General features: G+C 43.0%; 1 protein-coding gene across 10 annotated transcripts in view; it reads left to right on the forward strand.

The window, feature by feature from the left end:
* cacna1g (calcium channel, voltage-dependent, T type, alpha 1G subunit) overlaps positions 1–24223 on the forward strand; it is a 347077-nt gene that overhangs the window by 135909 nt on the left and 186945 nt on the right. For all 10 annotated transcript variants that reach the window (XM_079577933.1, XM_079577934.1, XM_079577929.1 and 7 more), the window contains exons 9-13: positions 6284–6435; positions 7210–7395; positions 8482–8596; positions 12422–12577; positions 20504–20557. In XM_079577933.1, the coding sequence (XP_079434059.1) occupies positions 6284–6435; positions 7210–7395; positions 8482–8596; positions 12422–12577; positions 20504–20557 (663 nt within the window). The remainder of the gene's footprint in view (positions 1–6283; positions 6436–7209; positions 7396–8481; positions 8597–12421; positions 12578–20503; positions 20558–24223) is intronic.

Genomic DNA, 24223 nt, shown 5'->3' on the forward strand with positions numbered 1-24223 from the left:
CTATATCACACTACAATGATGACCAAACCTTCTGTTGGTCTGTAAATGCAGTAAATTAGAATAACTGCCTTGTATATAATGTCTCTCTCAAAATGGCTGTAGTGAATGTCTTGAAATAGGCCTCTGTCTCTTTAAGAACCTCTGACCCTTACCGACACGCCCCCTCCACACGCTGTCTGTGGCATCAGTGGGGAGGGGGTTCTGCTGAGGAGCAGTGGTTGGTTACTCGGCCGGTGACGAAAGCTCGGAGGCGTCTCCAGGAGGTGGGGGCGTTCCTAGGAGGACTCAGGCAAACCTATCCCTAAAATGGCCGCCATCAGAGTTTTTACAGATTACTCAGAAATACGTGAATGTGCCAAGGCAACACTTCAGGCATGTTTTTACTGAGGGAATGACATAATAACATGATGTAAAGCTTGAAAAAGTCGATTTTGCATAATACCCCCCCTTTAACAAAACCTGCTCCAAACGCTTTCTGAAATGCATGCGATTCTTGTCACCGTTGATCAGTCCAAATTGCAGTCCTCTCTCAAATATTAATGCGGAAACTGAGCCTTTATTTGAAAAAACTTGTTGCAAATCTAATCCAAAGTGCAGCCCGCTTCATTCTCCAGGAATAAAAAGTGCATCCCAGTGCTTTTTTACGGTAATCTTGCTACGATGACTTGGGAATGAGTAACATGGAGACGGTTGGAATAGCCGGGGTAGGGAATAATGATTCGGAGAGAGCGCAATGAAGGCCAGATGTCCCGCGAGCCCCAAGTCTCACCTCGTAAAAGTGCACTCCTGCCTCGGCGCGATCAGGAACAGGTACTCGAGAGCCGGCGTGAGTGAAGACAGGGCTCGTCTGTGTGCGTACAAGGTAATGGGGGAGGGATTAGGCCTACTGTGTGGCCCGCGGGGGAATGGAGACGAGAACATGAGTGCACCTGTAAACATACGGACTCCGGGCTCGGGTGGTCCAAGTACTCGGTTCCATCTCTTGAGTGAAAGTGCAGGATTGACGTGTCCCAGTTGATGCTGATGTTTGTAAAGAGAGGACGTACGTGGCCAAAGCAGGTCCACGCTCTGAACCAAGTGCAGACACTAAAGGAAAAGATATCTGTCAGACACCGAAATAAACCGTTGAAAGCTGGTCAGTGGGATGCAGCCCTCTTGAAAATTCCAAAATGTTGGGACGGGATCACTGAGCCATATTGCATGGAGCCACCAGGAATCCATTATCTACCAACGCTGTCATTTTCAGCAGCTGTAACTAGGGCTGGGTACGATACCAGTAGAGAATTGATAAAAATAATAAAAATATCAAAAGCAGATACGGGGAACTATGAGCTGGTTCCCAACCTTTTTATGTCTCTCGTGCCCCTTGAGTCTTTCATTTCGATTCAGAAATAGAACCCCTGAACTCTGAGGTGCAGCCAATTACTTAGAAATGATCCGATAAACTCAGATTTATTGGTGTTTAGTTGTGTTTTGTGTTAAAAACAATAAAGCTTTTTAGATCTGAAATGTTTCCAAGTACCTCCTGCTAAGTGGTCCCCATACCCCTGGTTGGGAAACACTGCTCTAGATGACAAATACTTTAATATAGGTATCGTAAAAACTATCGGTATCATAAACCCCCCCAAAAAAGGTAGCTGTAACCGACCTGAAGTGTCTAGAAGTACACGGTGTTCAGTGCTCAGAGACATCGCCACTATTGATGATGTCCATGTAAAGAAAAGACAGTAAGAGGTGAGACACTCGGCTGGTCAGGATTTATAATTGACCTGGAGTGCCCTCTGCAGGAATATATGACGCATGGAGCCACCAGGAAGCCTTTATCTTCCAGTGCTGTCATTTTCAGCTGCTGTAACTGACCTGAAGTGTCCAGAAGTACAAGGTGTTCAGAGCTCAGAGACATCGGCAATGTGAGGAAGGTGTGACCATTGCTACTACAGATCAAGACACAAAGGCTGAAATGTTCAGACTGGGTCAGGAATGATCTCAGGACAGTTTTCAAAGGTTTGATGGACTGATGAGATCAGAGTGTCTCTGGATGGACTAGATGGATCGACAGATACAGCATTATTAAAGAAGAGTTGGACCATTTTAAGTTGAAGATGGACTGAAGCTCAACTCCCAAACCTACTGCCAGTTATTTAAAGCAGGGGTGGCAAACTCATTGTGGGTCGCGGGCCAAAATTCAGCTGCCACGGCGGGTCGCGGGCCGCATATAATAGAGAAAATGTTTCCAATAAATGAATAATAATAAACTGTGATTTGGTCAAAGGCCCAACTTGACTGTAGCTTCATTAATAACAACGGCTCACACTTGTATTGCACTTTACAAGCCTGTGTCACAAGTCCCTCAAAGTACTACATAGTCATTATTCATTTACTCATTTATAATGTGTTGTTTATATCCTGCGCTCTTATTATGTCAGTGCCCTCTGCTGGACACGTGTGGAACTCCTTCCTTTTTTTAAATGTAATGCCCCCTAGTGGCTAGAATGAACATTCTGGTTATTAATAACTCTGCACAGGAATGAGACTTACTTTTTTTTTGACATACTCTGGACAGTGTTGGGCAAGTTACTTTAAAATTGTAATATATTCTTTATTAGTAGTTACAGCTTTAAACATTTAATGTGTTTGTATTACATATTACTGTTTCAGAAATGTAACTGAGTTACACTACTTTGAGTTACTTCTGAGTTACTTTTGGCAAAATATAAACTGAAAATAGTAATAATGCCACCGAGCAAAAGTGCAGTCAAACATTTCCTTTGCTATTCCCATTCTCTCATGTTTTGTTTTGACGGCGTAGTTACAACTGCAAATCGTATATACCAGTGGCCAACTTGATTTGGTGCTGAATTTTATTTGCCCCCCCCCCCCTAATAAAATTGGCATTTTTTCATTCAAATATGTAAACGCACTTGTAACTCGAGTTACTTGAATTGAAATGACTAATATATTCCGGTATTTTGTGTAAGTAATATGTTATATTTCTCAGTCACTGAAAAAATATATTTTACTTCTGTAATACGTTACCCCCAACACTGACTCTGGAATGTATGCTCTACACGGCAGGGGCCGGATTAAATCATCTTGTTTGTTTGACACCCCTGTTTAAAGGATGCTTCTTCAAGAAGTTATGCACACAGTCCATCCAGAGACACTCTGATCTCATCAGTCCATCAAACCTTTGAAAGATCTGTCTTTAGATCCTTCTGGGCCCAGTCTAAACATTTCAGCCTTTGTGTCTTGATCAACAGTGGCAATGGTTACACTTTCCTCACATTGGTGATGTCTCTGAGCTCTGAACACCTTGTACTTCTGGACACTTCAGGTCAGTTACAGCTGCTGAAAATGACAGCACTGGAAGATAAAGGCTTCCTGGTGGCTCTATATATTCCTGCAGAGGGCACTCCAGGTCAATTATAAACCCTGACACCTCTTACTGTCTTTTCTTTACATGGACATCATTTCAATATTCAAAAGCCTGAAATATCATAAACTTATGCATGATACGCCCTTACAAAAGAGCTCACAAAGCAGCACAGCAGCTGCTCCTGTGATTTTATGTTCACTTTACGTCGGCGGCAGGTGCACGTTTCCTCCATGTGAGGGCATTCATCTATTCATGAGCGAGCATTATGAGCAGCCTGTATTCATGTAGGCCTTTGAACAGCAGTTAAAGGGACAATACCAGCGCGGCTCTGGGGGTGGGAGGAGTCTGCCGGGCATTTCCAACATCAAACAGACACGTTCAACAGCAAAAGGAAGAAAAGACTCAGGTGCAGGTGGTAGAGATATCAGTTCCAAAGGCATTTTATTGTATGAGTAAAAATGAGCAGGAATTCATCACTTGTCGAATATGTGCTCGGTGAGTGTACAGGCGAGAGAGAGACTTTTTCATATTTATGCCAGTGATGTGGAGAAAAAGTACTGGCCCCTGGAGTTTGTACAAGGATGCATGGGTTTTTCATAATCCCATAACCAGACACAACAGACAATGGAGAAGTCCCATTTATAGAGATACTTTTTTAAAAGCACAGATTGAATTTGATGCACAGGAGAACTGTTTAGTGGACGAGCATTTGGAGAGTCCCTATGCAATTATGGATATGACTGTGAAGCCGGGCTCCAATTTCCAAGGAGCTCCTATATATACAGTGTGTCTGCATTTGAATCTCCATAAGCTATTGGGAAGTATATATGCAGAGCATCATTTGCATTCACGATGAATCAAAGGGCTTTCAAATAAATGTGAGGGAAAAAATGCTTTGCAAGTTTTCTGTCATTTGGTAGGCCCAACCCTGATAATTGAAAAAGATTAATTTTGCTTGTTGTGTCCCCCCTGAACCTCTTAAACCCCATCTTAACATTAGCATTAGCATTTTCTCAGCTTACAGCCTATAGATCAGAGTAACGCCTGATTTGAAAGCTAAGACCTACTATCTACGATTTTTCCTCCCTCCTGTTGTTGCCGTGTTGTCGTCACTGTTTCTGTCGTGTTTTTGACATGTTTTCATTTTCATGTTTTTGCTGCATTTAGTCACTTTTTTGCCATATTTTTTATGTTTTTTGTTGGGGGTTTTTGTTATTTTTTTGTACAAAATTTTGTCACTTTTTTGCCATCCATCCATCCACCCATCCATCTTCTTCCACTTGTCCGTTGCCGGGTCGTGGGGGCAGCTGTTGGAGTTGCCCAAATCACATTGCACCAGCCCCTTATGGCTCCTCCTGCAGGTGGTGGGTCCACAGAAGGACGGCCTCATGGTTCTATCTGGGCCTGTTGGTCTCTCATAAAGGAGACCAACACCTAGGTGACGGGTCAGACAAAGAGCGGTTCAGGAGCCCCTTATGAGAGACCAACAGGCCCGGTTATTTTGTGAGGCCGACCTTCTGTGGACCCACCATCACCTGCAGGAGGCCTTATAGGCGCTGGTGCAATGTGATTTGGGCAGCTCCAACGGAAACGGACAAGCGGAAGAAGATGGATGGATGGATGGATGGATGGATGGATGGATGGCAAAAAAGTGACAAAATTTTGTACAAAAAAATAACAAAAAACACAACAAAAAACATACAAAAATACAAAAATATGGCCAAAAAAGTGACAAAAAAAATTACAAAAAACCCCCCAAAAAACTTTTTTAAAAAAAGTGACTAAATTCAGCAAAAACAAAAACATGACCCGGAAAACAAACAAGTGGAAGAAGATGGATGGATGGATAAAAATAAGCCATAGTGTGCATATTTTCAGCAGCGAAATCTAAATAATGGAGACCCAGATTTAACTGTTTGCCCTGGGAGACACTACCAGGGGCACGAAGCCCCCGACAACAGAGCTCCAGGATCATTCGGGTGCTCAAACCCCTCCACCACGTTAAGTGGCGGTTCATATTTTTGTTCAAAAAAATTATGTTTTTTGTTGGGTTTTTTGTAATTTTTTTGGTCACTTCTTTGGCCATATTTTTGTCATTTTTTATGTTTTTTGTTGTTTTTTGTCATTTTTTGTCACTTTTTTTGCCATATTTTTGTCATTTTTTATGTTTTTTTTTGTCATTTTTTGTCGCTCTTTTGTCACGTTTTTGTCGCGTTTTCGTCCTCATTTTCGTCTCGTTTTTGTCTCTGTTTGATGCTTTTTTTTTCAATAAGCTTTTAGATTCGGGTAAAGTTGATCAGGAGAAAATGTGCTTGTTTCAGGTGAGGGTTTAGGAGGTTCAAAGTAGTGTTTCCCATCATGTACTTGTTGCCTTAAACTGCACCGATAAGCCAGTCCTTCATCACTCTCGGCTCTTCATCACGGCACATGTGGAAGCGCGGCACACGTATGTAAGTCAGTCAGTCTGTGTCTCGCTGCTATCGCCGCCTCTCTCTGCTTGACGTGCCGTAAGGATGTGAACACTCTTTGATCTAAATATACAGTGGACGTGTCAGCACAGTGCGGCAGACGTCAGACGACTGGGGGCTCACATGAGGGGGTTCAGCGGGTGCATCACAGGAGCCACGTTATACAAGACGCTGCTTTGATCTCCACTGTGGCATCATGCATGTGTCTCCAAAACATGTGTCTCCAAAACTTGTGATAGGAAAGTGATAATGTCTACTTCACTCCCTCTTTTATTGTGTGTAAAGCCTGTATTCAGTGAGAACAATGAGACCCTTTTGTCATTTCAGATTGTAAAATGTACAGATCAACACTGAGGTGCACACAGGAGCCTCATGTGTCCACTCTCAATCTTAACCTGAAGCGCTGAAGCTAAAAGTTTGTGTGTTTTTCCCCCCGCAGCCGGACGAGCTGACCAACGCGCTGGAGATCAGTAACATCGTGTTCACCAGCCTCTTCGCTCTGGAGATGCTCCTCAAAGTCCTGGTCTACGGGCCCTTTGGCTACATCAAGAACCCGTACAACATCTTCGACGGCATCATCGTGGTCATCAGGTACGACATTCTGCTATTTGTAAACGCTTGAAGACTTTGTGTGGGTTGAATGCACAGGGGTACATTTAGTTATGGAGACCTTTATCAGGCTTTATAATGTTGTTTCCTAATCCAAATCATCTCCAAAGTGCTGTTTAACTCCGTGTTATATTATGTTCATTTTAAAGCGAGCGATTTATTCACAGATATTGACATGTTTGGTATCCACGTGTTCTGCAAAAGGCTGTGATCGAGATAAGACTGTACTGTAATCCAAATATGGCCATTTCATCACCTGCAGTGTCTCGCCCATAGATCTAACAGAGATCAGCAGGTTCCATTCAGCCCTCGCAGGGCTCCGGAGTCTATCAATCATAGATTAAGGCTTCAGTTTTTAATATTGCTGATATACAAAAACCAGCGTGGCTAAATATATGACACCTATCCCAGTGATGTCACATGGGTCATAGCAAATTTTAGAAAAAATAAAGCTCTTTGGAGACAGACTGAAGACGGAAGGTGGAAAGTCACTATTAGAATCCTGTTTACCAAGTGTCTTATGGAGTCACCCCTCGCCACCAGGGGGTGGTATTACAGAAATGTCAGCTCCCCACCATGAGGACCCAAGAGAAGAGCTTTCCTCCACCTAATAATGCACACTCCAGAACAGTAGGTGGCACTGTGTAGATGTACTGTCAAATGCCACTGGCTCACAGTATAATGCACACCGATTTGTACTTGAAATACTGTAATACTTTCTATAGCCAATCCTTGTGTATATTTGATTGTCTTCAGTGTGTGGGAGATCGTGGGCCAGCAGGGCGGCGGCCTCTCGGTGCTGCGGACCTTCCGCCTCATGCGTGTGCTGAAGCTGGTGCGGTTCATGCCGGCGCTGCAGAGGCAGCTGGTGGTCCTCATGAAGACCATGGACAACGTGGCCACCTTCTGCATGCTCCTCATGCTCTTCATCTTCATCTTCAGGTGAGGAGAGGACCAGGGAGATCCACTCAACCTGTTAATATCTAAGGAAAGTTAGTTTTTATGATGTTTTTCATTAAAAGGTTTGATTTTAAGAATATTTCAGCTTCACTTTGAAAACAACACATTATTAAATACTGAATAATCTTAGTTTCGTCATTCACTTTGTAATAATATTGAAGATCCTTAAGGAAGGGAGTATAACTGAACCACTCAAGAGGTACATGAGACAAAAAAGGCAAGGCTGCTAATCTGCGTCACCACCAACCAGTCACTCACTCACATACTCCCATTCATTCTGGCCTATTATACATGTTTTTAGTGGTAGGGAGTACCCGGATGAAACCTACGCAGACACGGGGAGAACATGTAAACTCCACACAGAAAGGCCCCGTCCAGGGATCGAACCATTGAAGACCGTCCAGCTAAGGCTAAGCGTCGTTGTGCTCAAACTTTTACCACTGAATCCAAATTGCTTTTAAAAATCCCACTTTTCAATCGTTCCTCTGTGAACTGGAACGGCTACAAATGTATTTTTATTTTTTTGTTACAGTGCATTTTTTCCTCATATTTACATCAGTGATCGACGGCTAAAGCTTCAAATTGATATCTATAATTTAATGAATTGTTTTTCCCCATTGACCGACAGCGTCCCGCCTTAAACTGACGTCTCAAAGCATTACCTTTGTTTCGCTGCATCTTCAAACCCTGGCACATGTTCTGCACTAACCCTCAGGCTGCAGCTGGACCTGCTCTTAAGGACAAACACCCACTAAACACCAGCAGATTCCGTGATTTGAGTTGTAGCAGTAATAGCGCGACATCCCCCACGTGTCAAAGCTGTCACTGCGGGAGCTGTCCGTGGTGCTGAACCTCCCCACAAACAGCGACCACACGTTTAGAAATACGTTTTGTGAAGCATTTCTCTTCGACCCCACAATGACGGTCAAATTAAAGCCGCAGTACCTAATTTACCTTCTTTTAGGAGCGTTTTATTGTCACGTACATACAGTTAACCGTTGTGGAGGAGGTAATGTGAGTGAGAGCTCGATACGAAAACGCTGAATGTGTTGTTTCCGCTTCCTCCAGTATCCTCGGCATGCATCTGTTCGGCTGCAAGTTTGGCTCGGAGAGAGACGGAGACACGCTTCCCGATCGGAAAAACTTCGACTCCCTCCTGTGGGCCATCGTCACTGTGTTCCAGGTAGGACTACAAAACTATGGCAAGACTGATCTGACTTAGGCGAAACTGTTGTAATGTTATTGTGTGAGATTAGTCAAGGCAGGTTTACGTGTTTAGTTTACGGCAAAGTGCTTTACAGAACAAGACGGATGTGTTGAAAGTAAGTTACGGAACATTCCTGCCTGGATTTGAACCTGGAACACTAGAATTAAATGTATTGATTCACATAACACTGTACTTTGACCTCTTACCCCCCGCCTTAACCAAGCACATTTTCCCCAGTTCGGCTTTTCCCAAATCTAAACGCTTGTGGTCACAGCCTATAGGCCAGAGTGACGCCTCATTTGAAAGCTAGGACCTACAAAAACTGAACTTTTGTGGCTTTTTTTGTCCCCGTATTCTTCAGTATTTGGACGCATTTTTGTTGCGCTTGCATCCTCGTTTTTTTATTTTTTTTGCCAAGGAGCTTTTAGATTTGGGTAAAGCCAAACTGGAGGAAATGTGCTTGGTTCAGGTGGTTGTTAATGGTTTATTTTGTTGATATATTTGTTGAAAAGAGTCTCTTTAACCCACAGTTATTGTTTTTTATGGAGTTCCAAACTCAATAAATCAGGCGAGTATTAGACATTGAAGAACTGCTAACACATAGAAGGGTTTAATGCATTTCGGATCGTGTTTGTAGAACTCGAAACTACAAGGCAAGGCAAGTTTATTTGTAGAGCACAACTCATACAAAAGGTAATTCAAAGTGCTTCACAGTTGCATAAAATTACGAAAACAGATAAAATCAATAAAAACATCAACATAAAATGTATCAATTACAGCAAAAGGCAAGAGTGCCTCACTGTTAAGGATGGGCACCGTTAAACGGCCAGGACTAAACCAGGACTGAATAAGAAACTTGAGCTTTTAGTCAAATTGAAAAGCAAAAAAAGGCAGTGACAACAAGAAAGACGTCTTTACCTTTAGCGACAGACCCGGAGGCTGAGCTTACGTGCTCTTGTTTACAACTTTACAGCAGCTGCAGCGACAGGAATATCAAAGATTGTTTGTTGTTTGTTGAAAGTGAGCGCTCACTCTGTATTAGACATTGTTGGTCCAGTTTTGGTAAATTGTTAGTGGCAGAGTGAGCGCTCACACCATGTAAGGATCTTTGACGTGTGAAGTTGCTTTCGCTTCGTGGAACAGCGTAGTGTGTTTAGAAAAGTTTAGCTGAAAGAAAAACATGTCCTGATGTGGATCTGTCCTGTCTCTGCAGCTTAAGAGGTAATAACGTCCTTTCTTTCTTTTTATCTCTGCTTAAGTGGAAATTCTGCTCAAAACACAAAGTCACAGGCGACGCTGCTGCTCCTGTGTAGCTTCTGCTGTGCCGTTTTAGGATTTTTTCCTGAACTATACTTTTAATACACGTTATTTTTATTGAATTAAAATGACATAGGTATCGAAAAAAGTACCGTTAAGGCACCGGAACCGAAAAGCAGGTATCGTTAAAGTACTTGGTATCGAAAAAAAACGAACGGTACTCTGGGAACCACCAGGAGACCCCTCCCTGAGGTTCTCGGGGCTCGAGATGGTTCATGCGGCTGTAACATGTCTCCAGTAAGACTTGTTCACAAGCAGAGCTGTTTTAAATTCTATTCTCTGAGTGAACGCTAACAAACAAGGGTTGCTAGCATGCGTAATACATAATACATTCTCTCCCAACTGCTTACTGGATTGTGGCCCCTTATTCAAGTCTCCGTTTTGCTCATTCTTCACTGTCTTCTCCCCAATTAGCCTGTTTTTCCGCTCGGTGTCCCCCGAACACGAGTCAGCAGAGGGCTGACCTGAAGGCAATGGAGTCTGAACGCCTTTGGCAATTACACAGCGCCTTTAAGAACATGCCTGTGCCCATTCACAAACCAAACATCTATTATATACATGTACAATCCGGTTTACTGATCTTTTTTTGCCATTTGTGTTTTGCTTAAAGGTGCATTATGCAACTTTTTAAGTGTGGCTGTTTGAGTGGTCAGCATGGCGCCTTTACTTTCGATCACAGTGGTCCCTAGGACACTCCAGGATCAATTCACTGCTGACGGAGCCTCTCACCAGAAACCTATGAAACGATTGATCCTGGAGCGTTTTAAAGACCACTGTGATGGAAAGTGAAGGCGCTGTGTGGACACTCATGCAGCCGCTGGGCCACTACAAGGTCAAATACACACAAACATCAACTTTTTTGTCCGCTTAAAAAGTTGCATAATGCACCTTTAATCCCCACCTGAACCAAGCACATGTTCTCCAGTCTGGCTTTATCCAAATCCAAAGTGACAATAACGAGACGAAATAATGACGAAATAAGCCACAAAGGAGCAACAGGAAAGTGACAAAAATGCATCAGGTTAAATGAGTTTTTATCAGACTTTTAACCTCTTACCACCCGCCTAAACCAAATGCATTCTGTCCTCTTTTGGCTGTGTAACACCTCATTTGAAAGCTAAGAACCACAAAACTGACCTTTTTCCCCGCGTTGTTGCCGTGTTGTGTCACCTTTTGTATGTTTGTTTTTTTCCATTTTTGTCACATTTTTTTGAATTTTTGTAATTTTTTTGTTGAGTTTTTGTTGAATTTTTGTTGAATTTTTGTGGAATTTTTGTCACATTTTTGTTGAATTTTTGTCACATTTTGGTTGAGCTTTTTGTCACTTTTTGTTGATTTTTTGTAATTTTTTTGTTGAGATTTTGTCACATTTTTTTGCGTTTTTGTCGCATTTTTGTTGAATTTTTGTCACATTTTTGTCACATTTTTGTCACATTTTTTTGCGTTTTTGTTGAATTTTTGTTGAATTTTTGTTATATTTTTGTTGAGTTTTTGCTACATTTTTGTTGAATTTTTGTCACATTTTTGTTGAATTTTTGTTACATTTTTATTGAGTTTTTGCTACATTTTTGTTGAATTTTTGTTGAGTTTTTGTCACATTTTTGTTGCATTTTTGTCACATCTTTGTTGAATTTTTGTCACATTTTTGGTGCTTTTTTCCTAAGAATCTTTTTGATTAGGGTAAAGCCAAACTGGAGAAAATGGGATCCGTTCAGGTGGGAATTAAGAGGTTAAATGAGGCTTTACTCTGGCCTTTAAGCTGTAACCTTTTAGATTTGGGTATAGCTGAACTGGCGAGAATGCACTTGGTTAAGGCGTGGGTTAAAAGATAAACATTTACACTGTTCTGACCATCTCCATTTCCTAAAACAAATTGCCTCAATTGTCACAGTGGCGATTACAATCGGCGTAATGACAACGATCAGTGCAATTAACCTTTCAGTCAAATCACGAGGAAATGAAGCAAATACGAGCCTCATTTTCTTAGCTACATCTATAATTCAGCAGTTAGCATGGCCATGTGTGGACAATTCAGCAGAGGTGTTTCTCAAGGAATCAGCTCAAATTGACGCTGGAGACTGGAGAAGATCAAACTTCTTGTAAGTTTCTTTGAAAGCCTTGGGAGAATTCAGCAGATCTCTGGCGTATACGTTTCTATTTTCCTGCTGGACAAGTTTCATTGGGATCACGACTTAGAGGACATTCAAAACTGTGTGTAGGACGTGAAAGCAGAATATGGTAAATAGTCTCCACTTATATAGCGCTTTTCCACCTACATTCGCCACTCAAAGCGCGCCTAACCACTCTTCTGTGTTTTTGTTTTTGTTTTTCCTGCTGCTTTTGGTCTTCAAACCGCCGACAAACTCATGGCGAACGGCTCGTGTGCGCACTCAAAGTAGTGCTTGTGGGGAAGTGTCTGGAACCGTGAGCGGGGCCTAGTGCCAGGACTAAACATAAAACCTCTCATTGTCTCGTTGTTTCCAGATTCTGACGCAGGAGGACTGGAACAAGGTCCTGTACAACGGCATGGCGTCCACCACTCCCGTGGCCGCGCTCTACTTCATCGCCCTCATGACGTTCGGGAACTACGTGCTCTTCAACTTGCTGGTGGCCATCTTGGTGGAGGGCTTCCAGACGGAGGTATGGCCTTATTCAATGTGCACGTACTTCATTTGATTCACTGTTTTGGAGGAAGGCGTTTCCCCTTTCTATCACTTTGGGTGAAAGATCCAGCTACTATATGGGATGGAAATGGGTAGGAGCCAGAGACTGTTTTGGGACGTTTCCCCAATGCAGTAAACAGGAGTACTCCTCTAACTACTGATTAACAAACTCCATTTTCCCTTTGTGATACAAGTGAAAATATTGCACAAATGTTGCCTATGTGTTGCCAAAAAGCCCAAAAATTCAATATATGGGTGTCATTTATCAAGAGGATTTCCTTTCCTTATGAAGTATGTATTTATTGATATTAAATAGAATGATTGTGTCTGATGTTTTTGCTTTTTCAGACATTATAAATGTGTTGTTTAAAAGGATTAAAAAACAAAATTATCATAGATATTTCAGTTGTGGCCATATTGAATATTGTGGCAGCTAACAGAGTAGGACTCAGAGGGCATCCCTGACAAGCTCCTGCTCCGCTACAATGTGAAAACAGTTAGGAATATTATTTTAACAATACCCTATTTAACAGAATAACTGCTTAGTTTCATAATCAGTAGGTTCAATCAATATATTTCACCAATGTCCATGCTTTCCTTAGACTAAATATTGATACTGTATAAAGGGGGTTTGCGAAAGTTTCATCAAAACTTCAAATAATGTGAATAATGAAGCGTGGAGAAGTTGAAATGATTTCTAAAAGGTTATAGACATGACATCCACATAGCATGTTTACCATCATTTTCTATATAATATTAATGTAATATGGCAAGTTTCACAGTTTTAAAGGGGGGGGGTATTATGCAAAATCAACTTTTTCGAGCTTTACATCATGTTATTATGTCATTCCCTCATTAAAAACATGCCTGAAGTGTTGCCTTGGCACATTCACATATTTTTGAGTAATCTGTAAAAACTCTGATGGCGGCCATTTTAGGGATAGGTTTGCCTGAGTCCTCCTAGGAACGCCCCCACCTCCTGGAGACACCTCCGAGCTTTCGTCACCAGCCGAGTAACCAACCACTGCTCCTCAGCAGAACCCCCTCCCCACTGATGCCACAGACAGCGTGTGGAGGGGGCGTGTCGGAAAGGGTCAGAGGTTCTTAAAGAGACAGAGGCCTATTTCAAGACATTCACTACAGCCATTTTGAGAGAGACATTTTATACAAGGCAGTTATTCTAATTTACTCATTGTAGTGTGCTATAGACTGGTGCTGTGTGATTGAAAAAAGCATAATACCCCCTCTTTAAAGGCTTTTCTAGAAGCCTTTCAGTTCTAGTTTGAGGGATTTCTTTCTTCCAAACAAAAGTCTTCCTGAACAAATTTCTGGGCTGTCTGTCACGCACTGCTCTTTGGAGGTTTATCCACAGATCTGTAATGTGGAATCCCTCAAACTAGAACTCAAAGACTCTTGGCTCCTAGAAAAGCCTTTAAAGCTGTGAAACTTGGCCATATTTGGGAACGCCGAAGCATTAATCCTGCAGATGCCCCAACTTTTTCTCTGGCCTTTTTTGACATCAATATTATTTTTGAAAATGTAAATGATGGAATTAAAACCCAAATGTCTCGTCTACAACCTCAAGCCTTTTGGTGATCATTTTAACTTCTTTATTCACATTATTAGAAATTTTGATCCGGTGTGTCTCAGCTTTCCCTGCCCACTGTATACAATGGAATGACCCGTATCAGTGATTGAAACGTCTTTCTCTCTCTGCAGCAGGTTTTACATTCACAACAGAGGCTCAGTGTTTGCTAGTTTTCCTTAACCTCTTAACTCCCGCCTGAACCGAGAGGATCTTTTTCCTCAGGTCATCAGATTTTTTTTCCATCACTTTTTTGTTGGGTATTCAACTCATTTTTGTAACTTTTTTGTCATTTTTCTATCATTGTTTATCAAATTTTTGTCATTTTTTTGGTCATTTTTTATAATTTTTTTGTCAATTTTTTTCGTCAATTTTTTCTCAATTTTTTGCCATTTTTTCTCACATTTTTGTAATTTTTTTGTCACATTTTTGTAATTTTTTTGTCAATTTTTTGATCAATTTTTTGTAATTTTTTTGTCACATTTTGTCAAATTTTTGTCATTTTTTCGTCAATTTTTTGGTCAATTTCTTTTGACATTTTTGTGACACTTTTGCCACTTTTTCATACATTTTTCGTCACTTTTTTGCCAATGTTTTCTCACTTTTTTGTCACATTTCCATCATTGTTTTCGTCCCAGTTTTGTTGCTCTTTTCACAGCTTTTTTCCCAGAAGCTTTTGAATTGGGGTAAAGCCAAACTGGAGAAAATGTGCTCGGTTCAGGTGGGAGTCAAGGGGTTAAATGGTGGATTTCTACGATCAAATTCGATCTCTAGCATCTCAGATCGGCCATCTGCGCAAATCTGCAGAAGCTGTAACCATAGGCATTGAATAATCATGGTCGACCACAAAGTACCCTGGATATGATCGAGTTGAAAGCCTCTTATTATTTCATGCTACATTCCAAACCTCGGAAGTTTCGTGCCTCTGTCGCCTCCTCGCCCACCGCTCCATCGCAGCAGTCCGCCAAATAATTGCTATACTGTTTACCTCTTCCTTCCCCTTGCATCCAGCGCCCTAAAAAGCGTAATAAAGAACGCCGGCTCCACTGGCTCAGCGTGTGTCTCCTCCTCCTGCGCTGAAGGCTGGATCCTTATTGTCAGATTTGTAAATATGGAGCCCACCAAGCCTCCGGCATGTCGCTGCAGAGTCTCTCCCGCCCTTCAGGAGACTATATGGAGGTAGATTAATGGCGTTTGCGATGGAAGCTGGCAGTTGTTTGTTTTCTCTCTCGAGCTGTCTTCACGCCCACGTGGAGCAGAGAAGTTAAAATGCCTCCGCGCTGGACAGTTTCTGCAGGTTTACATTCAACATTTCTCTGTAAAATCTGTGTATTTTCTGCCTACAACATGACAAATCCCTCTTTGCTGGATTGGTGGGATTCTTAGGTGAGAGGCTAAACGTCCGCAACACCGAACAGCCCGGTACAGATGACAGATAAGTGATGAATAGGATTAGGAAGGCTTTAGAAGTACAGTGGTGGGAAGGAAGTGCAGTGACTTCACTATAGCAGGGATCTGTGACCGCCTTATTGAACAGGAATAAAAGTAACAGGACTTTTGAATTGCACAGATCCCTTTAAAGTTGTTTTGGTCAGAAACATCACAATAAAAATAATAATAATAACAATAACATTGGCACACTGTTAACTCTTTCGGTTGTTTTATATAATCTTAAAATCTGTGTAGAAAAACGTAACATTTTTGCTCATTAAGTATATCTGAAAGTGGTTTTGCAATATCAAGTTGAAACGTTTGTGGATTACTGACACAAAAACTAGGAAAAAAAACATATTGCAGGCATAGTATCACTGTTTTTTGTTCGTTTTGTCAGACACTAAGGTTAGAGATGTTAAAGATCTTTTACCTTTACATGTTTCAGCCGCCATCTGCAGGCCGTCATCAGAAGTATCACCGGCGTGCGGTGACGTGTCACTTATCAGCTGTTCTTACTTCCGAGGCGTGACCAGTCTGACGGTCCCAACAGGTCCGACAGACTGGTCACGCCCCCTGCCGCCCGGTGGATTCAGGGCGACAGGGGGCGTAATCATTGGAGGAGGGTGTCCCAGGTGTGGGACAGGAGAAACGCTCCTTCGTCACGGTTGATGGTGTCGGTGCTCCGTTTCCTGATTTCTATGGCTTCTTTTATCCAGCGTTTGAATTTATTGGTTTCCGAGCCAATGACCCGAGCCTCGTCCCAGTCCATGATGTGGTTGTTTCTTTTGCAGTGGTCCGAAATAGCCGATTTTAAATTCTCCTGTTCTGCCTTTTCTTTTTTTGTTCGTGTGAGGCCTGCAGATGGCGGCTGAAACATGTAAAGGTAAAAGATCTTTAACATCTCTAACCTTAGTGTCTGACAAAACGAACAAAAAACAGTGATACTAGAACACAAGTAGACACAATGAACGTTACGAAGTTTATATTGCAGGCATAGTGATGGACTAAGTGAAGGTGGCTTCCCCCATACGTTTGGCACGTGATGATGTCATCGCTCTGCTTTTGGGTCCAACAGAGCTTTAGCCCTATTCATTATAATGGGATTTAGCTGATTTTAATCTGCTGTTGGCCTTTAAGGCTTTATCCACACAAAGACAAAACGCTTATATTTTCAGAAACTTTCTTTGTAAGCACGAAGCCGGCTTAGTAAATGTGTGCGTCCACATGGATCGACTCAGGTCTGTGAAAACGGCGCAGTTCATCTTCCAGGCCTGTGTGAGGCGCTGTGACGCTAACACAGATAATAGAATAAGATGTAGAGGCGCATGTGCAGTAAACTTATGTGGAATGTAAACAGTGAAAATGAAACTGATTCAAGGATTTAGGATCTGCAGAAGAGATGAGGAGGAGAGTTTATTCTTCACACGTAACGGGACTAAAGCAGAAAAACCTGTCAGTGACTTTTACTGTCAGTCCAAAAACACAGACTGACTCGTGTTTTTCTACTTGTCACCTGTGGCTTGTGAACCATGAGTAAAACTCATTATAAGGTCAGTAGATTATGGATCACAGACACCACTCTGGAGCTGTGATGTCATTGCTTTAGTAAAAGGAGACGTCGCAACAACGGAGCCACGTAAACGGCGTTTTGAGATCTTTCCACTCTGGGACCTAGTTTGGAATATGTTCGTTTACAGACCCCCGGGCCGGGCCTGTATGGACGATACACTGGATTGATAAAATATCTTTGCGTTTGGTCCTCAGCTTTAATTTCAGCAGGAGATTCAGAAAAAGTTGTGTTTTTGTTTTGTTTTTTGTTTGACTGTTAACAGTTTGGTCCCAGAAGTAGTTTATTATTGTGTGTGACGTCACACTTAACAAACGTATAGCGTTGAGCACATACTGAAGCTCATTCATGCTAGCAGTCAGGCTGGGTTTTTGCAGCCAGCGCCATTATTTAGAACAGGACAAAAAAGAAAATAAAAACAGCAAATGTAAAATAATAGGCGATGATGTGCGTGTTAAGACAAACACATGGAGGAAAGAATAAAACATTTTACTTTAAATGGAAAGTCCATTACAGCAAGAACTTTTGTAGCCTGCAGCCATTTCCTGTTAGGCTTCAGCAGCTGATGCTACGTCCATGTATCTTTATAGTCTATGATTGCATGTTTTCTGTCATGTTTCATTTAAAAATAAGCCATGTTATGAGTAAAAATGGACAAAATGCCTAATAGGTAGAGCATGGTTTATAATAGTTGAAAGAAATATAATATATCCACAAATACATTATAGAATATATAGTTCCAAAGTGGATTTTGTAGCACCTGCATGTTTACTTATTGTACCCGATTATTATATAACTCTAAAGCATTTCGGTCAATACTGGATCAATAGTACTTCTTCCAGTACTGTATTTACAAATGCTTCGTAGTTATACAAGTTTACAAGATGCAGCTCTGTCCTGATTTAAAGAATCCTCCAGGAGGCCGACACAGACCGCAGTTATTGTGTGTTCAGTCTGACAAACACTTTTGTTTCCGTTCTCGCAGACTTGTAAACGCTCGCACACACCGTCCACACACGCCCTGATGCGCTGTCTGGGCAGTCCCCTGTTGTTTCTCTGTTTTATCACCGCGCTGTCACTTTGATTCTCTTCCTCCTCTCTCAACTTTACATCCTCTTCCTCCTCCCGCGACCACAGGATTATTTTTAGACCGCTCCAAACTTTCCCTGCCTCGGAGTTGCCTGGTAACGGCGCTCTGAAACGCGGCGGGCGAAGGGTGTTGAGAAAGAGACGATCTCCCCAGACAACAAACCGGCTAAACTTTGGACTTCATTTTGGACATAATGATTTACCGGGAGAGAGAGAGCAAAACAAAACAAAAAACTCTGTATTTTTAAATGAAAAAAATGACAGAAAACAATATTTTTCTTTTCACATGTATGTCAGTAATCGACAACAAAAGTTTCACATTGATACCTGTACATTTATCTAGTTTTTCCCTATTCACCTGCAGCGTCTCGCCTTAAACTGATCTTACATTTTGCCGAAGGGATTGTCTTCCATCCTGGCAGGTCATGGTGGTTGATTACTGCTGGACTCTGAAGAGAGACGTCCATTCTGCTGATCGTACCAGACGTTCCAACAAGCGAAAGTCCTGATTTTTGAACATTAAAGGGACTAGACGGAGTTTAAACATGTATTTTCCTCCCCCTACATCCAGCAATGTGCTCATGTTAAGAATGAGCTCAGACCTGTTCACCACAACTGCCTCTAAAATCCTGCACTGTCACTCAAAAAGTTGTTACTTCGGATCCGAAGTGCCGTCATGCACGAGCTTAATATAGAACCTGCAGTTACGCGTAAGCCCTGAGGTGGCAGTAGTGAGCATAGAAATGACCAACTTGCACCTCGCCCCTTTAATGACGTAATAGTCATTTACCTGTGCTTGCCCTGATCAAAGTCACCACTGAGCAACATTTGGAACATTTACTGCTTGAAATGTTTAACCCATTATCTGCCAGCTTATGGTTGGGGTTAGAGCAGGGGTTCCCAAAGTGGGGCTAAATTTGTCCCCCTAGAACAATTCCTTTGGCCTGCCAGAGGGTGACCTACTTATGCGGCCGCGTATGTTTAATACTAACTCTTTTCACTGTTCCCATTCATTCAAAGGTAAGTGAGCCCTTACAGTATGGATGCAGTACACTTTTGGGGGCGCTGTTTCCCTCCTCCCGCAAAGTTAAGGAAACACTGTTGTTGCTCGGTGTTTATCAATCTCAGAGCGACGTAGCACAAAGACTTTCCCAGTTTTCCAACTTTTATTGCAAAGGTTGATGAGATCAACAAAGGTACGAGTTAAACGTTGACTTATGAAATAATTGATGCTGAACTAACACTTTCAAAATGCTCTGATATGGCATTTTCTTTGAGTTAACAAATGAATGAGGTAAAGTCACTGTTGGTGCTGTAGATACAGGTGTCGCCATGACACTGATAAGATAAGCACTAGTGTTGCTGTAGAGAAAAGTAATGAATTAACAGTCCATGTAAAACTACAAAGTTTGGTTGCACTTACATTTGTGAACAGACCCTCAACAAGTTCAGACTCAGAGGTCACTGACCGACTCACACCTTGATGACATATGAGCTGCAATCGACACATTATAATGTCTAGTATAACCAGTTTGGACTATTAACTCATTGACGGCCAATGACGTCTATAGACGTCAATTAGGTTTTTCAATGGGAACAGCTGCAGCAAAGCCTTGAGAGTGTCTGGTGTTAAAATCTTAGTTGTGCTGCCTAACGCTGCCAGATGTTTACATTTTGCATTATATTGCTGCAGTTTTGTGGCTACAATTGTAGATTTTGTTTTACTAAAACTAGGCTTTTGCCATATTTAACATTTGTTTGAATGTAGCACAGAAAGAAAAAAATTAAAAGTAACTCTTAGTACCAGTGTTTGCAGTTATAGTGTTTCACGCTTGAAATGGCTGTGTTTGGCCCGCGGCCCACAGGCACATTTTCATTCTGGCCCTCGGAGACTAAAGGTTTTGGCACACCTGCTCTATATAATCGTCAGCACCATTGATGTCGGGGGTACTTGTCCATTTGCAAGGATCAAAACATGGCTCAACTTATTTTGAGTGTGCTGAATGTGCTTCAATTCCACATTCAAATATAAGAAAAGAGCTCCCACAAAGCTTTCTTGTGATTTAACCCCTTTTTTCCTGAAGCAGCTCCCGCAGACATATCTTCTCCTTTCTTCTCGCCATTTCCAATACTAACCCATGCGCACCCTAACTCTCTCCTCCTGTTTGCCCTCTCCCGTTATGCCCCTCTCCCGTTATGCCCGTCTCCTCCCTCCTCCCTGGCTCCAGGAAGTGACCAAGCGCGAGGACGTGAGCCTCATCCAGCTGCCTGTCGAGGCGGGGGTAGGTACCGCAGCTCTGCAACGCTTCTGACCCGGCTCCTTTTTCACTTTCTGTTTGCCGCTTGCTAACACCAACATGTCCGCCCCATGACCTCCACCCTTTAAATGTTCTTCTTCAGACAATGTTTGCATATTTTCACTAATTTTGTCGTAGCTAATGCATTGCACACCCGACGTTTACTGGCAGAGTTATGAATAAAATCAAATTATGCAACGTAAGTGTGCACTTTGGAACAAGTTGACAGGGCGCGCGTGAGGCAAGCTTAGGTGGATAATGTCTCCAGCTGCACTTCTTAGACTTAAATCTTCAATAATGAGTTACTTAGCTTAACTGCCTCATGTTGAACAAATGTTTTGGATTAAGACAGGAGCTTTAGATTTCCCCCGCGGTACAGAAGAAAGACCCATTTCAAAAGTATGTCCATAAACATGCATTTGGCAATCAACCTCTTACCCCCCGCCTTAACCGGTGGTTTCAATAATAAGATGAACCGCTTTACCCTCTGGGCGACTGTGACAAGTTACCTCAAGTGAATTTAACATTTTCAACAAAACAGCACAAAAACAATGTTTTATGTGTTAACACATTATTGGCTGAATTTATAACATTTGTGAACGGTCAATAAATCGGCTTGAAACTGCCAAAATGTTTTGCATTATTGGCCGTTATTATGTTATCGGTAAGTAATTGTAGAACTAATTGAAAACTGCCAGTGAAACAAGTATGTTCATAGTGAATGGCTCAAGCAGGCGACGTCTAATTTGTACCTTGTTACAATGATGAATTGTACACATAGATGAGACCCAACATCTGTGCACTTTCAGAGAGTACCCGGGATCTTGAAAGTGCAATACTTTAGAGGCTAAGAAAGATCCTTGTGGAACACCAATATCTAGATGCAAAAGTCTCTCTTAAGAGTGACTGTGTATGATATACACTTTTAATAGGTAAAGACACGCACGTCCACCGGTCCTAAGCCAGTGTGCTGGATCAAAAAGTAATAACGTAAAAATAACAAAACAATTGAATGCTCACCACAGCGTGACGTTTCGGGCAAGTAGCTTTTCTACTACTTCTCTCTACTTATTTTTACTATGATATATACTTTATCATAATTTGTAATAAACACCAAAGAGCTAACATTGTCTAAAAGTTCCCCCCGTTCTCCCTGCATGCCGCCTTCAAACAAACAATTCGATGGGAATGTTTTTTGATTGCTGTGCATGACTTTTGCATCAATGTGCTTAGTTTGTTTTGATGAACTCGGTTAAACACTTGCTCTAAACAAAGCAATTCATAGAGATACACATTAGCAAGGACACACTTTAAACTTTCTTAACCTGGGTTCGATCGAACCCCAGCGGTTCGGTGAGTCAGTCTCAGGGGTTCGGTGAGTCAGACTCAGGGGTTCGGTGAGTCAGTCTCAGGGGTTCGGTGAGTCAGTCTCAGGGGTTCGGTGAGTCAGACTCAGGGGTTCGGTGAGTCAGTCTCAGGGGTTCGGTGAGTCAGACTCAGGGGTTCGGTGAGTCAGACTCAGGGGTTCAGTGAGTCAGTCTCAGGGGTTCGGTGAGTCAGTCTCAGGGGTTCGGTGAGTCAGTCTCAGGGGTTCGGTGAGTCAGTCTCAGGGGTTCGGTGAGTCAGACTCAGGGGTTCAGTGAGTCAGTCTCAGGGGTTCGGTTTGTCAGACTCAGGGGTTCGGTGAGTCAGTCTCAGGGGTTCGGTGAGTCAGTCTCAGGGGTTCGGTTTGTCAGACTCAGGGGTTCAGTGAGTCAGTCTCAGGGGTTCGGTTTGTCAGACTCAGGGGTTCGGTGAGTCAGACTCAGGGGTTCGGTTTGTCAGACTCAGGGGTTCGGTGAGTCAGTCTCAGGGGTTCGGTGAGTCAGTCTCAGGGGTTCGGTTTGTCAGACTCAGGGGTTCGGTGAGTCAGTCTCAGGGTTTCGGTTTGTCAGACTCAGGGGTTCGGTGAGTCAGCCTCAGGGGTTCGGTGAGTCAGTCTCAGGGGTTCGGTGAGTCAGTCTCAGGGGTTCGGTGAGTCAGTCTCAGGGGTTCAGTGAGTCAGTCTCAGGGGTTCGGTTTGTCAGACTCAGGGGTTCGGTGAGTCAGTCTCAGGGGTTCGGTGAGTCAGTCTCAGGGGTTCGGTGAGTCAGTCTCAGGGGTTCGGTGAGTCAGTCTCAGGGGTTCGGTTTGTCAGACTCAGGGGTTCAGTGAGTCAGTCTCAGGGGTTCCGTGAGTCAGACTCAGGGGTTCGGTGAGTCAGACTCAGGGGTTCGGTTTGTCAGACTCAGGGGTTCGGTGAGTCAGTCTCAGGGGTTCGGTGAGTCAGTCTCAGGGGTTCGGTTTGTCAGACTCAGGGGTTCGGTGAGTCAGTCTCAGGGTTTCGGTTTGTCAGACTCAGGGGTTCGGTGAGTCAGCCTCAGGGGTTCGGTGAGTCAGTCTCAGGGGTTCGGTGAGTCAGTCTCAGGGGTTCGGTGAGTCAGTCTCAGGGGTTCGGTTTGTCAGACTCAGGGGTTCGGTGAGTCAGTCTCAGGGTTTCGGTTTGTCAGACTCAGGGGTTCGGTGAGTCAGCCTCAGGGGTTCGGTGAGTCAGTCTCAGGGGTTCGGTGAGTCAGTCTCAGGGGTTCGGTGAGTCAGTCTCAGGGGTTCAGTGAGTCAGTCTCAGGGGTTCGGTGAGTCAGTCTCAGGGGTTCGGTGAGTCAGTCTCAGGGGTTCGGTGAGTCAGTCTCAGGGGTTCAGTGAGTCAGTCTCAGGGGTTCGGTGAGTCAGACTCAGGGGTTCGGTGAGTCAGACTCAGGGGTTCAGTGAGTCAGTCTCAGGGGTTCCGTGAGTCAGACTCAGGGGTTCGGTGAGTCAGTCTCAGGGGTTCGGTGAGTCAGTCTCAGGGGTTCGGTGAGTCAGTCTCAGGGGTTCAGTGAGTCAGTCTCAGGGGTTCGGTGAGTCAGACTCAGGGGTTCGGTGAGTCAGACTCAGGGGTTCAGTGAGTCAGTCTCAGGGGTTCCGTGAGTCAGACTCAGGGGTTCGGTGAGTCAGTCTCAGGGGTTCGGTGAGTCAGTCTCAGGGGTTCGGCCCAGGTTAAGACACACACTTGACTCATATGAATCGTGATGACACGCCCGCTCGGCCATCATTGGCTCGGATGGCAAAGGTTCGGTGAATGCGCATATGAAACTGGCGGGGTTCAGTACCTCCAACAAGGTTAAGAACAATACTTTAAACTTTACTTCTTATCTAGGTTTTGTGATTTTGGAATGGAAAGGAAGCTTATTATTTATGTATATTGATCAATTATAACACATTTAAATGAAATCAAATGTAAAAAGCCTCTACTTGTCTCTAGAGTATTATGATTTACAAAGAGCAAACTCAGTTGTTTCACCATAAATGGCTCCATACAACTAACTGTGAGTGAAAAAAACCTTTTTGTGTTATTGTTCATCCATGTGTTGCTGTTTCTACCGCCGGGTCGCTGTGGCTGCAGTCCGAGAGACAGAGCAGAGCCGCTCACAGCGCATTCATACTGGGTACAGGCAGAGGTATACTCACAGCGCATTCATACTGGGTACAGGCAGAAGTATACTCACAGTGCATTCATACTGGGTACAGGCAGAGGTATACTCACAGTGCATTCATTGCGGGTACAGGCAGAGGTATACTCACAGTGCATTCATA

Source organism: Gobius niger (genome assembly GCF_951799975.1).
Source record: "Gobius niger genome assembly, chromosome: 19".
In the NCBI taxonomy this organism is placed as follows: domain Eukaryota; kingdom Metazoa; phylum Chordata; class Actinopteri; order Gobiiformes; family Gobiidae; genus Gobius; species Gobius niger.